This window comes from Microcaecilia unicolor, chromosome 1 (genome assembly GCF_901765095.1).
Source record: "Microcaecilia unicolor chromosome 1, aMicUni1.1, whole genome shotgun sequence".
Classification (NCBI taxonomy): domain Eukaryota; kingdom Metazoa; phylum Chordata; class Amphibia; order Gymnophiona; family Siphonopidae; genus Microcaecilia; species Microcaecilia unicolor.
Window position 1 is genome coordinate 40,095,608 of NC_044031.1, and position 16,948 is coordinate 40,112,555.

Genomic DNA, 16,948 nt, shown 5'->3' on the forward strand with positions numbered 1-16,948 from the left:
ACAATCTTCTCCAGCTAGACCTGCCGAAGAGGGAACATCCAAAAAACACTGGCCTTATGACCTCAAATCTCTTGATGGGTGATAAACTTTCAAGTTTTGCACATTGGCCAATGGGGCATCATTATGTAAAGCCTTAAAAACTAACATCAAAATGTTAATATTCCAAACAGTATTGCCCCAGGTACAAAATAAGTACTTGTATATAATACGTAAACCGCTTTGATTGTAACCACCGAAAGATGGTATATCAAGTCATCTCCAATTGCAGTAAATTAAAAACTAGTCAAAATTTAGCAAACCTAAAAAAGTCTTCAATTTCTTTTGAAGCATCATATAATCAGAAGTTAAACAAATACTTAATGGTAAATTAGATTTCGCCCTCTTCGTTGATGGAAAAGACAAAATAAGATGGTCATTATTACGACTTCTATTAAAAGAACCTCAGCGTTGAAGCCTAGCTCTTGGGCACATCCCCATTCAAAGTTTTAAAGGTTAGGCAACAGAAACAAAATACGCCCCTCAACAGGAAGCCAATGAAGATCTACAAATGGAGTCACATGATCAAATCCAGTTTTCTTATATTTCAGTATAGTGGCTGTGTTTTGAATCAAGCGGAATTTTTTCATGAGTTTGAGTGAAATTCCTGAATAAAGAGAATTACAGTGGAGGAGTGGCCTAGTGGTTAGGGTGGTGGACTTTGGTCCTGAGGAACTGAGTTTGATTCCCACTTCAGGCACAGGCAGCTCCTTGTGACTCTGGGCAAGTCACTTAACCCTCCATTGCCCCATGTAAGCCGCATTGAGCCTGCCATGAGTGGGAAAGCGTGGGGTACAAATGTAACAAAAATAAAAATAAATAATAATATATTTGAGATAGAATTGATTGAACTAGTACTCTAAAATGCTGTTGAAAAAAATATGAACTAAACATAGCTGTTAATTTATAGAAAAATCTTTTAACAACGGTATTAACGAGATTCCATACTTAAAGAGTAATCTACTAGTACCCCCAGTACATTACAAATCCTGTCCACCTTAAAGCATGACCCTTCCATCATTTTAATCAATGCAAGAGTGGACTGCTGGTTTAAACCAAGCCACAATAATTTGGTTTTCTCTGCATTAATTTTAAGATGATATTCTAATGACCACATTTTGATTTGTTCAATTGCAGTAGTTGGTGTTTTTTAGTAAGTACAGTTGAATTCCAACTAACAGGAATCAATAAAAAGATCTCATCAGGATATGAATAGATTGTTTCATCCAAATTCAAAGGAATTAAGCTCAATGAACTCATGTAAATATTATACAAAACAATAATATATAAGAGTAGCCATACTGGGTCAGACCAATGGTCCATCAAGCCCAGTATCCTGTTTTTTCAAACAGTGGCCAAGCCATGTCACAAGTACCTGGTAGAAACCCAAATCATGGCAACACTCCATACTACAAATCCCAGGGCAAGAAGTTGCTTCCCATGTATGCTTCTATAGCAGACTATGGACTTTTCTTCCAGGAATTTGTCCAAACCTTTTTTAAACCCAAAGGTTTGACAAATACCCAGGTACCCCCTCCTCCAGCTGACCCTGTAAGACTTGATGGATGTTCGGCGGGTTCTCCATCAATTATTTATTGATCTCCGATTCTCTGTTTCCTGAAATTCGCTGCTCAGAGATAGAGCTGTATGAAATTTGCAATCATGCTTGGGTTTGGATGTACTGGAGTCTGCGGGGAGGTTCGAGGCTCGGTAGATGGATGTTGCCTTTGGATTTGTACAAAGATGTCCAATTTCAGGAACGTTAGTTACAATGTTGGAAAGATAAGACACGTAATATGTCCCATGAGAATGATCTGGTGCTTTACCGGGAGGCTGCAACGGTGGTTCTGTGGTGCGAGATTATCAGCAATGTTGGTCATCGCAAAAAGGCTAGAGCCATGAAATACTGAGATTAGAAAGCTAGTTGCAAATCTTGCGCCACTGTTTTGGAAGCACACATAACCAAGCAGCTTTTGGATACTCAAGTTATCTTAAGTGAACTGTTGCATCAGTGGGCAGAGAAGTCATTGGTCTATTATATATTTCAGTTATATAAACACAGGAATAAAAGTTGTAAATCGTTGGCTAAATTAGTTTCCTGTAAAGCTGGTCCGCATTGGTTTCTGGATCTCAACGAAAAAAATGGTAAACAAATCACTGATGAAAGAGAGAGTAATATTTTTGCAGCCTATTATGAACAGTTGTATGTGGCACCGCCAGATGAAGGTTTGCCTGCAAAGTTGTATCTAGATGTATTGACTCTGCCCCTCTATTCACCCATCTGACCTAGTTCTTTTAAAATGTGCCAGTTGGCCTAGATGAACTATTGGGTGTTATCAGGCACAGTCCCTTGATGAAAGCGACAGGAGCAGATGGTTTCAGGCAGGATTTTATAAAAATATAGGTGAGGAAGTAGCAATCCCTCTCTCCAAACTATTTAATATCATGATAGACGCAGAAACTATAACCATCCTCTCTTAATCAGGTAAGGATCGTGGTGCTTCCAAAGCCGGGCAGAGATTTGTTGATCCCTGAATCCTATAGACCAATAGGAGGAAATGGGAGACCTTGAGAGGCTCCATATGGAGAAGTCCAAAAAAGAGAAGATAACCCTTAAAACCACTGCAAAACATATTCTGTGATTCCAAATTCAACCATGGTACTCGATAGAATATGGTGATTATCGAATGCCGCTGAGACATCAAATTGTAGTAATATCATTTGACCTCCTTTACTTAGTTCTTTCTTAACTCCTGACAATGCAATCAACAATATCTCAGTACTAAGGAAACTTCTTAATCCATGTTGAAAAAATAACAGCATGTTAGAATCATTAATAAAATCTGAGAGTTGAGAAGCGACTGAGAACTCAGTAAGTTTTGTCCAAAAAAAAGGGATACTAGCAACTGGTCTAAAACTTGATGGCTGAGATAAACCCAACCCTACTGCTTTCGGGATAGGAGGCAGTACAGTATCTCCAAACAATGGGGAAAACCAACCACAATGTAAAATTGAATTCAACTATGCTAACCAATTATATACTCGGGTGTGTCTGCCTGTCTTCAGATGTTTCAACTACCTGTGGAGGGAAATGAAATGTGGTTTCATTTCTCCTCCCTTCCTACAAGGTAGACAGTGGCATAGTAAATCTTCACTGTGAGCAGTGTTCCTCCTTCCTCACACTACTGGAGCCATGGTCCTGTACAAAATCATCTGTATCGGAATGCTTCTGAAGGTCATTTTTGTTGGATATTCTTCCAAAAACATTTTCTTGATGGAAACAGTTCATTAAAAAAAGTCACATATGAAAATAGGAGGGAGGGAGAGAGAATATATACTGGCTGGAGAAATTCAGTGGGAGGTGACTGGACCTTTATTCTTCCATGCATTTCCCCTTACCCCTTTCTTTGCTTCTCTGATCAACAGTACCAACTGCCCCTTACAGAGTGCACACTGCTGCCCTCTGGAACATAAGGACAGAGCTGAGTGGACTTCTAAGGTCTATGTCCCAGAATCACCAAAGAAAGACCATGATCAAGTATATAATATCACGTTCATTGTTGATTTGTGAATTGATAATGAATATGACTGTTGGGCAGACTGGATGGACCATTCAGGACTTTATCTGTCGTCACTTACTATGTTACTATGACTTTCCATTCACCTCTTTTTTTGTTATGGTTCCTCTGTGCTTATCGTAGGCCTTTATGAATTGTTACTGTTGTCCCCTTCACCATCTTCTCTAACTGGCTGTCACATGGAGTGGAGGCGTAGTCTAACGGTTAGTGCAGTAGACTTTGATCCTGGGGAACTGAGTTCAATGCCTACTGCAGCTCCCTGTGACTCAGGGCAAGTCACTCCATTGCCCCTGGTACAAAATAAGTACCTGAATATATGTAAACTGCTTTGAATGTAGTTGCAAAAACCTCAGAAAGGCAGTATATCAAGTCCCATTTCCCTTTCCCATCCACCATCTTTTCTTTAAATTATTTATTTATGATTTTCCTTTTACATTATGCATATACATAAATCAGAAATACAGAAAATAATATTCAATATTGACATTAAAACAAGAAAGAAAACACCATCTTTTCTGTGAAGAAAATTTTACTGATGTCCCCGAGTCTGCCACACTAGGAGTGTCCTGCAATATCTTTTTATTCTAGCGTAGGGGTTCTCAACCAAATCCTCAGGACACACCCAGCCAGTCAGGTTTTCAGGATATCCACAGTGAATATGCATGATAAATTTCCACACACTACCTCATTGTTCACATCTATCTGATGCATATTCATTGTGGGTATTCTGAAAACCTGACTGGCTGGGTAGGTCCTGGGGACTGGTTGAGAACCACTGTTCTAGAGCATTCTTTCCTTTGAAAAATATTTATTTCTCATGCCTGATTTATCTTTTGTCACATTTCTATGTATAAAGACCATACGGTCTATCCAGTCTACCCATCCATACCAACTAGTAAGCTCTACAGTCCCATCAACTTCCTTGGAAATCTCTGCTTGAATTTACATACCATCATTGTTTCCACTTAGATAATTCCTGTATGTATACCCTTTCACTTTTACCCTATGGCCCCTCATTTCAGACCTCCCTTTCAACTGAAAGAGGCCTGTCTCCTTTGCATTTATATAACATGAGATTGAATTCTTTTGCTTCGATCTTTACAGAAGAAATGTAAGAGTTCTACCTGTACCAGAAATGGTTGATGATGTGGAGGAACTGAAAGAAATCTTGGTGAACCTGGAAGATATACTGAGCCAAATTTACAAGTTAAAGAGTGATAAATCACCTGGACCAGATGGTATACAGCCCAGAGTACTGAAAGAACTCAAACATGAAATTTATGATTTGCTGTTAGTGATCAGTAACCTGTTGTTAAAGTTGTCCATAGTGTCTGAAGATTGAAAAGTGACCAATGTGGCACCAGTTTTTAAAAAGGGTTCCAGGGGTGATTTGGGAAATTACAGACTGGTAAGATGACTGCAGTGCAGGGCAAAATAGTGGAAGCTATTGATGTAGTGTATCTAGATTTTCAAAATGCTATTGCCAAAGTTCCTCATAAGAGATTCCTGAGAAAATTAAAAAGTCATGGGATACGAGGCGGGACCAGAGCTTGAGAGACAGGAAAGGCCGAAGGCACGTCGAGCGAAGAACACGCACTTCACTGCCGACTTGACTCCGAGGACGGTACGCTTTTTAAATTTTAGGAGGAGGGGGGTCCCTGGTGCTGGGAGGGAGGACGGGCGGGTGGCCCGATGCTTGTTGGGTTGGAGGGAGGGCGGGAGGGAGAGTGGGCGGACCAGCGATGGCGCGTATGCCCTCTCTGGCACGCGTGCCATAGGTTTGCCATCACTGGCTTAGAGCCTGGAAAGCTTCTTCAACTTTAAAAAATAATAATAAAAACAATCCTAGCTCCAATTATGTTCTCTAGGGTTAATAAGAATGTATTTGATGACACTGCATAATGAGCAGAACGTTCTGTTGGCTATTCTCCTTTACACTGCCTCCAAACAGAGGCACCTGTTTCCATGTTCTTCTTTTCCACCTCCTCTGCCAAATAGGTTGGAAAGAATAAAAAAAAAAGCAGCTGGGAGAGCTCCTCTAAAAGACATTGGAAAGAAATTACACATAAGGGGTTGAGCATGAATAATTGTCTGAGGACAAATGATAGAAATGCAAAATAACACTTTGAAAATGTTAGATTGAATGGGGCCAAGTTTCATATGGGGAGGGGGGGGGGGCGAACCAGTCCTCCCCAGCCCCCAAGGTTTTCTCTCTTCTGCTCCTGTCGGGACGTGAGTCAGGAGCAGGAGAGAGCGACCCCACCGCCGGGCCCCCCCCCCCCCTTGGAGGCCTGGGCCTGGTGAATTTTGCCCTCCCTCTTGGCGGTTATGCTTTGAAACCTTTTTGCACAGCTTTCATAGTGGTTGCTATGTGTACAGAATACCACTGGGACAGTGGTATTCTGTGGTTAAACAACTGTTAAATTCAGCCTTTGAAATCTGTTGATATTGACATCTAATGGTCTGATATATTATCTTTATTAAAAAGCTTGATATACTGCTTGCCTTTGCAGATCACAATGGTTTACATGACTTAAATCATTAAGAAAAAAATAACTCCATTAGAAAAAGGAAAGACCTAGCCCGCATGCAGCAGAAGACTATTAAACATTAACACAAAATGTATTACACTTATTTTTTATTTTATTTAGGTCCTGCTCAATTCATACTGCTTCCTCCTCTCTGGAGACAGAGAGAGATGTAGGTATATGTTTGTGGGGTGTAAGTCTGTTTCTGGAAGTTTCTGTATAGGAAAGAGATAGAGTGGTTACCTACAGTGGTTATGTTTTCGAATGGTTCACATGATTTCTTGGGGTTGTTTCCATCACTTGTTCAGTTTTGAATATAGTCAAATATTCACCCACAGACCATCCAATCCAACTGAAGACCAATTTTAATGACCTCACTTGTTCCAATTTCCAGATCCTTTATAAATATGTTAAATAGCAACAATCCTAGTACAGATCCCTGTGGCACTCCACTATTCACCCTCGTCCATTGAGAAAGCTATTTAACTCTACCCTCTGTTTTCTGTGTAATAACCAATTCCTAATCCACAAAAAGCTTGAGAGACAGGGAAGGCCGAAGGCGCGCTGAGCGAAGAACACGCGCTTCGCTGCCGCTGCACACCGCCTTAACCCCGACTCCAAGGGGTTACATTTTTTAAATTTTAGGTGAAGGGGGGTTCCTGGTGCTGGGAGGGAGGACGGGCGGGCGGCCCGATGCTTGTTGGGTTGGAGGGAAGGCGGGAGGCCGGCCTGGTGCTGCCTGTATGCTGCTGGGTGGGAGGGAGGCCTGCTGCGTGCTGGGAGACCTGATGGTGGGTGCTGGGAGGGAGGGAGGCCTGATGTTGGGTGCTGGGTGGGAGGGAAGCCTGATGGTGGGTGCTGGGAGGGAGGGAGGCCTGATGGGTGCTGGGTGGGAGGGAAGCCTGATGGTGGGTGCTGGGTGGGAGGGAGGCTGGGTGCTGCCAAGTGCTGGGAGGGAGGGCGGCTGGACATTTGTGGCTGGAGGGGAGAGGATGGTTGATGGACATGGATGGAGGGCAAGAAATGAAGGAAGAGGAAAGTAAAGAAATAAATGGAAAGGAAGCCCTGGAAACAGAGTTAAGAGAACAGAGAGAGAGCAGCAGAATCAGCGACTAGAACCAATATGGATAGAAAAAACAAAATCACCAGACAACAAAGGTAGGAAAAATCATTTTATTTTCATTTTAGTGTTTGGAATATGTCGAATTTGAGAATTTACATCTGCTGTCTTATTTTGCACTGGGTATACTGGAGCTGTAACAGCTTACAGAAATGATTTATAATGGAAGAAAATCATGTTATTTTTTTCTCCTATACTAGTATAATATTTTCAATGATGTCTGTTTATATGCGCCATGGCTGGTGTAAGGGGTGTGGCTATCATAGGGGTGGAGTCATATGTGGTGACCCCACCCATAATGAGTACCGGCACTTTGCGATAAATAATTCGATTTTGGGTTGCTGTTTGGGCACTCGGTCTCTGAAAGTTTCGCCATCACTGCTCTAAGCAATGAGTAAAATCTTGAAGCCAAACTTCAGTACTGGGTATTGGTGGGTTGGAGTGGGCTGAAAGAAATATAAATGAAAAACTGATGAATGAAAGAGGAATCTAGTATTGAAAATATAACACGAGTAGACACTAATGACTAAAATGCAGACTCTTAAGGAATTAATGATAAAACATTGACAACATGGTTCTTTGCACAGTTCAGGTTGCCATACAGTGTACAAATATGATCCTCAAAACAGCAGCACATACCCAGTCTTTCTTCTGTCTCACAGTGGCTAAAGTGAACATTATTGATGCTGAAAGGGGTGTAGGACAGCTGCAGAAGGCTACCCAGACCTATACACAGACTCCTGAGATGGTGGAGGCTTCATAAGTACATATTCATATAGTCTTAAATTCTGACACAGTTCTCATTTTCACGACCTCCACAGGAGGCCATTCCATGCATCCACCACCCTTTCCATGAACGAATACTTCTTAGATTCCTCCTAAGCTTATTTCCTCTTAACTTCATCATATGGCCCCTCATTCCATAGTTCTCTTTCATTTGAAAAAGGCTCACCTGTACATTAATGCCCCTGAAAAATTTAAACGTCTCTTATCGTATCTCCTCTCTCCCTTCTCTCTTCTAGCGTATACATATTGAGGTTCCTAAGCCCTGTCTCTATGTTTTATGTCCACGACTACTTACCAGTTTTGTAGGCGCCCTCTGGACCAACTCCATCCTGTTTATATCCTTCCATAGATGTGGTCTCCAGAATTGCACAAAGTATTCTAAATGGGGCCTCACCAGAGACTTATACAAGGGCACTATCACCTCTTTGTTCCTGTTGGTCATCCCTTTCCTTATGCACCCAAGCATCCTTCTGGCTGTGACTGTCACTTTTTCCACCTGTTTGGAAACTTTAAGGTAATCACACACAATCACCCCAAAGTCCCGCTCTTCCTTTGTACACAAAAGCACTTCACTCCCTATATTGTACCATTCCCTCGGATTCTCAAGACTAGAATAAATATTTTCAGTGGTAGGAAGGAAAAAGCCTCAGACTCCTATAGTTATGAATTTGCTTTATCAACCTTTTTTTTTTTTAATCAATCAATGGCTTAAAAAACCCTTCCACCTTACTTACTGAACATTTCAACCAGGTTCATAAATTCAATCACAGTGTAACTTCACAAATCGAGCAATTATAACAGGGTGTATGACCACCGTGCATCACTCTTGCAGTTGTCAAAATGGATTGGGGGGAGCGTAGGTGACATTATAGTAATGGATGCTATGTTAAAATTCAGTTTGTGATGTCCAGTCATGAAAAAAATGTGCCTTTTTGGATGAACTCATTATAAACAATAAAGATTTTCAGAAAGAAACCAGAACAGAGAGGTTACTCCCACCTAATGGTGAAGAATGCTTAAAAGCAAGCATTATATAATTGTATAATAACCAAGATCTGTTATAAATTAGAAATAGATGTGGAAGAGGATTCCATCACATGTGTATTACAATATGGAGGCAGGACATCCGAGGGAGGAGCAGAATTCATCAGGCCTCCAAGGGTGGCCCGGCGCCGGGGTCTCTCTCTCTCTCTGCTGCTCCTGACGGGACTTGGGTGATCGTGTCCTGACAGGAGCAGGAGAGAAAACGCCAGTGCCAGCCCCCCTTTGGAGGCTGGGGAGGACCCACAGGAGCAACAGATACAGCAGGCAGAAGAAATCTTCTTTACAGTTGACTGTCGCCGAGCATGCACAACCTAAGATAAAACAGCCGCAGGGGCAGGCCACGTGGCAGAACTGTGAAGAAGAGCAGCACTGGAGTGCAGGAGAAGACTCCTCTGCTGGCGGGGCCTTGGGATCCCCACCAGCAGGCAGCGATCCTGGGGGGAGGGGGAGCAGGAGCAATCCGGAGGGGTGGGGGGGGGGGGTGGGTCTGGCTTGGTCTCTCAGTGGCCCTGTATGGAGGTGGCAGTTAACTAAGATATTGAAATGGCATTGGGGAGTTTGGAATACTTTGCCTGCATTTGCAAGTAAAAGAATACATACAGATTTCAAACGAGGGAGGAATTTGAAAGAAATCTTGTTGCCTACACTCTCCCCCCCCCCCCCCCCCCCCAACCAGGCTGTTTTGACAACTTCAAAAGAGAAGAACAGTGGTCATACACCCTGTAATAACTGCTCGATTTCTGAAGTTACCCCCCACTGTGATTGAACTTGTCAATCCAGTTGATTCAAAAATAATATATTCTGCGACATATTACCTCTTATGATTCAGACTTTGTGGTGTACATGTGCCCATGTCCAATGATTTATGTGGGACAAACCTCTAGAAAATTAAAGACATGATTAACTGAGCATTGGAGCGCTTTGCACAGGAAAATGAAAGCAGCACCCATGGTGCAGCATTGTCTTGTTCAACAGTATTCTTTTGAGGATTTGAAATGTTTTGCTGTTGGCCACATACAAAGTTCTCTCTCTTGCTATCTGTTCTTACAACCCACACGCTGTGCTGTGCATTCCCATCACACATGCCACCTTGTAAATGTCCACTAATATGAAATTTTTTTTCACAGACTTTCTTCACAGAACTGGGAACAGTGTGCAATCATTACAAGATTCAGGGGGAGAGCAAATGAGGTCTGGAAGGAGGAGAAAAGGTTACAGGTGCACAGGGCATTAGTAAGCGCTTAATTGAGATAGTTCAGGAGGAAAGTGAGATGTTGATGAGGGAAATTGAAGGAAAAAATACTTTTTTGTTGTTGTTACATTTGTACCCCGCACTTTCCCACTCATGGCAGGCTCAATGCAGCTTACATGGGACAAAGGAGGGTTAAGTGACTTGCCCAGAGTCACAAGGAGCTGTCTGTGCCTGAAGTGGGAATTGAACTCAGTTCCTCAGGACCAAAGTCCACCACCCTGACCACTAGGCCACTCCTCCACTCCATTCATTCAGAAAATCAGTGTGTTTAGGAATGTGTCATGTAGAAGTATTCCCACAGAGGTATAGGAAAGGAAAAATATCAGCCGCTCCTTCACAACAAAAAGTCAGTAGCTTCCTCCCTCTCCCCTCCCTCCACACAAGGTACAGATGGTTATAGGAATCAAGAGACAGCGATGGTACCAGTTTAGGTTTGTTTATTTTTCATGGCCTAGGAATTTACTGCTGCGACTTTGGGCTCTCGGCAAAACCAAAGCCAGCCTTTTTAGGGGTACAGCACCATTAGCCTTAATTCACAGGAAACTATTTTTAACCTCCATCTCCCTCCCTATCGTCCAGCTACTGAAGCAGCAATCTCCGACCGGAGATCAACCTGTGGCTCCCTCTGGATGAAGGTTTACATGCTTAAGTTTGCCTACTAAATATCAGCACTGTACAATTAAAGACTCCCTCTCCTATCTTGGAAGGTAGGGTTGCAGGAAGTGGGGTGAGAAGTTGCTGTCACTGCTGTTCCCAGTGCAGCCACAGCCCTGAAGACATTAGCAGCAAGATGTCAGGCCATGAGAATTGTGAGATGCTATTTTCCCAGTAAAGGAAATTTAATCTCAGATTTTGTGTGTGGAGGCTTCCTGCAAGTCTAAACACAAAATTATGGTGCAATTGTACAGTAAGGGACTCATTTTCAAAACATAAAAATATGCACAAAGCAGAGGATGACCTTTTTCATTGTCTAAATCCCAATTTTTGAAACCCATTTTTAAACAATTTTCTATGCTGTTCATATGCAGTGCGTCCAAATCACAAGGCGGCGTACTGGAGGCGGGATTTGGATGTTCCCAAAAACTTGGACTTTTTTCTGCCATAACAGAACAAAGCAAAAACGCTTGAGGGCTAAAAGTTAGACATTGTGGTGTAGACCTATTTCAGTCACAACTAAGTCACAAAAAGATGCCCGAAATGACCACTGGAGGGATTAAGGCATAACCGCCCCCCCTTACTCCCCCAGTGGTCACTGACCCCCACCCTCCAAAGATGTGAGAAAAACAGTACATAGCGGCCCCTATGACAGCTTCAGGTGTTATGGCCAGTCCTATTAGAGCAGCAAGCAAGTCCCTGGAGCAGCCTAGTGGTCAGTGTAATGTACTGTAGAGAAAGGAACCCAGACCCATATCCCAATCTAACTGGTACAACCCCACCAAAAATCGACTTTATCCAAATATAGATGACACCTGCAGACAAAGACTATTGTAGTGATGTGTACAGTAGGTTTTTAGTGGGTTTTGGAGGGCTCGCTATACAATATAAGGGGGTAACAATGAGATGTGTACCTGGGACCTATTATGTGAAGTCCACTGCAGTACCCATTAGGGTGCCCCACTGCTATGCTGGGATGTCTGTGTGGCCGGTCTACTAAAAATGCTGGCTCCCCATACTTGCCACTGGCTTGTTTTGGTGCGTTTTTCCTGAAAATGGTCCAAAAAAAGATAGACGCACCGAGCACAAGAACATCTAGCAAATAGCCATTTTTGAAACAAAAAAAAAACTGGACATTTTTTGTCTGAAAATGGCCGTGTTCATTACAAGAATTTTTGAACGGTTTCCGCAAAACATCCAAAATTGGATTTAGGCATCATATGGAACATACCCCTCTAAGTCTCTTTTTGGTAATGCACCAAGGAACAAAATCCATTTATTTAATCTCTTTCTTTTAAAACAGTGCTTTTACAAGTTAATATTTGATTTGCTAACCAACAAAACTAAAGTTTAGCATGTACAGTTTGCTTTCTCCTTCTGTCCATGAAAAAGCAGATTTCCACACACCTCTCTCAGTAAGGCACCGGCCTTTCCCTTCCTTCACAAAATTCAGGGAAAAGCATGCTTTCTGAAGCACAGACAGACATCTGTCCAGTCACACCAGATGAGACGTTCCATGCTGCTCTTACCCAGTTCTAATATACCAAGTGCCAACTTACAGTAAGATGACTTTTCCCCCTCAAACACACAGTATAGTTCAAGCTGTTCATCTCTGAGTTCAGCTGTACATTGTACAGTCAGAACCCAAAAGTCAAGGCCTTTCTATTTGAAACTCGGGCCAGTTCAGTCTGTCCCTCTACGCGGTGGTCTTTATTGTTTTGCCATCCAATTGAAGCTTTCAAATATGATAAGCAAATCGAGGTGGGATTGAGCAGTACCACTGAAGGACAGAACCCTCCTGCTTTGTAACTATCCTGCCTAGCACAGATGTTGGCATCTTACCTTTCTATTTAGGAAGCCAGAATGACAAGACCTCAATCAGACAAGGACAGAACTAAAAGGTCTTTGGGAGTATGGTGCCATCTGGTTACCTCTCAGCAAGGTTTCTTTATCCTTCCTGAAGGGAACAGGAGTCAGCAACCATCCTCAAACCCATCCCACATAAGCCTGTTTTTTCCTGCTCACAGGCCCAGTGATGTACACACCCCTGTGGCTGAGAGGAGGATGCAGCTCCTAGCTCTCTTCAGAGCTGATTTTGCATCAGCCAGTGCCTACATCTAGTAGGGTTAGAAGCTCTACCACCCTCTTGGAGCTAACTCTGCCTCACTTGTCCCAGACTTGACCAATACAAAGGAGAACCCCGCACTAAGAATTAGACCTATGTCTCTGAAACCTTAGTGCATGATGCTAATGGGGACACTGCAATAACCTACAAAGGCCCTTAGAAATGACACTACGATACCACCACTTCCTTAAACAGGTTTGTATGGGTCTCACATTTACGGGCAACAGTTCTGTAGACTAAACTTCTTGAGCATATTGAATTATTTCACAGCTTTCCTGCTATGTTTTTTTCTTCTTTCAGGGTGCCTCCTCTCTCCTGTGTGGGTTCTCTGGTGGTTTACAAGATGCTGTTTCTGCCTGAAACCTTTCCCACAGTCAGTGCAAGGGAAGGGTCTTTCTCCTGTGTGGTTTCTCTGATGCCGTGTGAGATTGGTCTTCTGATTGAAGCTTTTCCCACATTCAGTACATTTGTATGGTTTCTCTCCAGTGTGCTTTCTACGGTGAATGAGGAGAGAGGAGTGCCAATTAAATTTTTTCCCACAATCCTCACAAGAGATCTCTCTTTTTTCTCTTATACGACGGGGCTTCTGAGTTACCTCTTTTCTACCGTCTGGCCCTGTGTGGACCTTCTGATGAGCAAGAAATGCTGGTCTACGGCTGAACAACCTATCACATCCAGTGCATTTGTATCTTTTCTTTTCCAAGCGAGAAGCTGGCTTTTCGGCATCCTGGGAATTTCCATCTTCTAGACGGTTAGTCAGATTTCTTAAATGAATTTTCTGATGCACTATGAGATTGGGCTTCTGGGTGAAGCTTTTCCCACATTCAGGACACCTGTATGGTCTCTCTCCTGTATGGGTTCTATGATGTATTATGAGGTTTTGTTTGCAACTGAAGTTTTTACCGCACTGGGTGCAGGCATACACTTTCCCTCCGGCAGGGTGCTGTGCCATAAAGTGCTCAGTACCCTGAAATAGTTTTACTTCTCTATGGATTTTCTGATGCGACAGAAGATGCTGCTTTTGCCTGAAGCTTTTACCGCATTCGCTGCACTGATAAAGTTTTTCTTCTGTATGAATCCTTTGGTGCGACACCAAATGCTGCTTCTGAGTGAAGCTTTTTTCGCATTCAGTACAATTGTACGGTCTCTCTCCAGTGTGGTTCCTTTTGTGCCGCAAAAGATTGGGCATCTGATTAAAGCTTTTCCCGCATTCCATGCACTTATAAGGTTTCTCCCCCGTATGCGTTCTTTGGTGACCAACGAGAGCTTGCTTCTGGCTGAAGCCTTTCCCACATTCGACACACTTAAACGGTTTTTCTCCTGTATGGATTCTCTGGTGGTTACCTAGAGCTGACCACCAACGGAAGCTTTTCCCACAGATGGTACATATAAACTGCCTCTCTCCTGTACGAGTCCTAAATAAATCCCTCCCTACCTTCAATACTTTTCTGAGCATTCCCTGAAACGTGGGAGTGTTCTCTTCCATACCAACGTCTTCCCCATCTTCCATATACAGGTACAGTACCTCCTCCTCAGTGTGCCATTTCTGGTGTTTTATAAGATTTACCTTCTGCCTGTAACTTTTCCCACATTCATTACAAGAAAATGGCCTCTCGTCTGTGTGAATTCTCTGATGTGCTCGCAGATGCGGTTGTTGAATAAAGCTTTTACCACATTCTGTGCACTTGAACGGTCTCTCTCCTGTGTGTATTCTCTGATGTGTGATAAGGGTCTGTTTATGGAAGAAAGTTTTCTGGCACACCGTGCAAGGGAACTCCCTTTTCTGTTTCGGGGGTCGTTGATGTTTTAACATCCAGTTGAAGCTCTGCTGATACCTGGTCCAGCCAAAAGGATTCTCCTCTGAAGCGGCTCCTGGGAATATTCCATTATTCAAACATGTATCACACATTCCACATGTGCACGTTCTCCATGCAATGTGGAGACTCTGGTGCTTAACAAGGTTTGCCTTTTGGCTGAAGCTTTTACCACATACATTACAGGCATACGGTTTCTCGCCTGTGTGCCGTCTTTGGTGTGCTATAAGATTTGGCCTCCAGCGGAAACTTTTCCCACATTCAGAACACACGTATGGCCTCTCTCCTGTGTGGATTCTGTGGTGGGAAATTAGCGTTTGCTTCTGAGTGAAACTTTTTCCACAGTCGGTGCAAGCAAACCGTCTCTCCCCTGTGGGAGTTTTTTGGTACAGTATGAAGGTTTCATTGCATTCAGAACGTCTAGGTGGCTTCTCCCTATTGTGTGTTTTCAAATGCGATACAAGGTGTTGCTTCTGGATGAAACTTTTTGGACATTTGCTACAGAGGTGAGGTCTTTCTCCAGTGTGGTTTTTTTTGTGTCTTAAAAGGTTGGGTTTCTGATTGAAACTTTTATCACACTCAGTACACTTATATGGTTTCTCCCCAGTGTGGATTCTCTGGTGACTGGTAAGCCCTGACCACCAACGGAAACTCTTTCCACAGACATTACATATAAATTGTCTTTCTCCAATGCCATCTTTTGAATCTGACTGGCCTTTTCCAGCATTCAGAAGCTTCCTGCGCTTCTGCCCAGGGCCACCATCTACAGTATTACTTAGGCCAAGTTTCTCACTGATATGGTTTTGCTGATGTTTGACGAGATTAGCCTTCTGACTGAAGCGCTTCCCACATTCAGTGCATGGAAAGGGTTTCTCCCCTGTGTGGGTTCGTTGGTGAGTTTGAAGGTGCTGCTTCTGAATGAAGCTCTTTCCGCATTCTGTACATGTGAAAGGCCTCTCCCCGGTGTGAATTCGCTCATGATTGATCAGAATTTGCTTGTTGCCGAAGACCTTTGCACATACAGTGCACTGATAGGTTTTCTTTTCTTTTCGAGGTTTGAGCCCATTTTCAAACCCTGAGGTGGAAGATGATTTTTCCCCGGCCTTGAGCCTCCGCCGTCGTCCCCCAGACAGCTTCTTCTCATTATTCTTGCACGGCCCTTCTCCCGTATGGTTTTTCTGATGCGTTCTCAGATTAGTCTTCTGACTGAAACACTTCCCACAATCAGCACATGCATAAGGTTTCTCACCCGTGTGGGTTCGATGGTGCGTGATTAGATTCTGTTTACAATTGAACCTCTTACCACAGTCGGTACATGTATATGGTCTTTCCCCCGTATGAAGTCTCTGGTGTGTGATGAGATTCGGCTGTTGCCGGAAGCTCTTTCCACATTCAGCGCACTGGAAAGGCTTCTCTCCTGTATGGATTCTCTGGTGCGTGATAAGGGTTTGCTTCTGACGGAAGTGCTTCCCGCAACTGGTACACATGTATGGTCTCTCCGTGCCTGGCTGTACCTGATAGGCTGTGTTTTCTTGGATTTTATGAGACCCTCCACCATGTTTAATAGATTCCTCTGGCTGATGATGCTCTGTCTCATAGCTGGGTGCTGTTTGTTCTTTCAAGCTTTTTTCCTCATGCGAATGCAAAGAGCCCCTCTCACTGAGTTTCTCTGAAGAGGTTATCTGCACATCTGGTACTGAGGCACACTCATCCAAACGCTCCTCCTCCACCTTAATTTCTTTTATGAGGCCATCGTCTATGGAATAAGAAAAAAAAAATGGAAATTATTAAAATTCTCATTATCTTTTCAAAAGGACATTCAGTAACATTTACAAACAATGTCTCTAAAAATTTCAGACAAGCATTTTTGATTGGTTCCTACATAAGTACTGCCACACTGGGACAGACTAAAGGTCCATCAAGCCCAGCATCCTGTTTCCAATAATGGCCAATCCAGGTTGCAAATACCTGGCAAGATCCCCCAAAAAGTACAATAAATTTTATGCTGCTT

The 16,948-nt window shown here is 43.0% G+C and overlaps 1 protein-coding gene across 3 annotated transcripts in view; it reads right to left on the reverse strand.

Moving 5' to 3' along the window:
• Positions 1 to 11,990: 11,990 nt before the first annotated feature.
• LOC115465430 (zinc finger protein 585A-like) overlaps positions 11,991 to 16,948 on the reverse strand; it is a 47,847-nt gene continuing 42,889 nt past the window's right edge. For all 3 annotated transcript variants that reach the window (XM_030195893.1, XM_030195884.1, XM_030195902.1), the window contains one exon: positions 11,991 to 16,693. In XM_030195893.1, the coding sequence (XP_030051753.1) occupies positions 13,383 to 16,693 (3,311 nt within the window). In that variant the 3' untranslated portion in view covers positions 11,991 to 13,382. The remainder of the gene's footprint in view (positions 16,694 to 16,948) is intronic.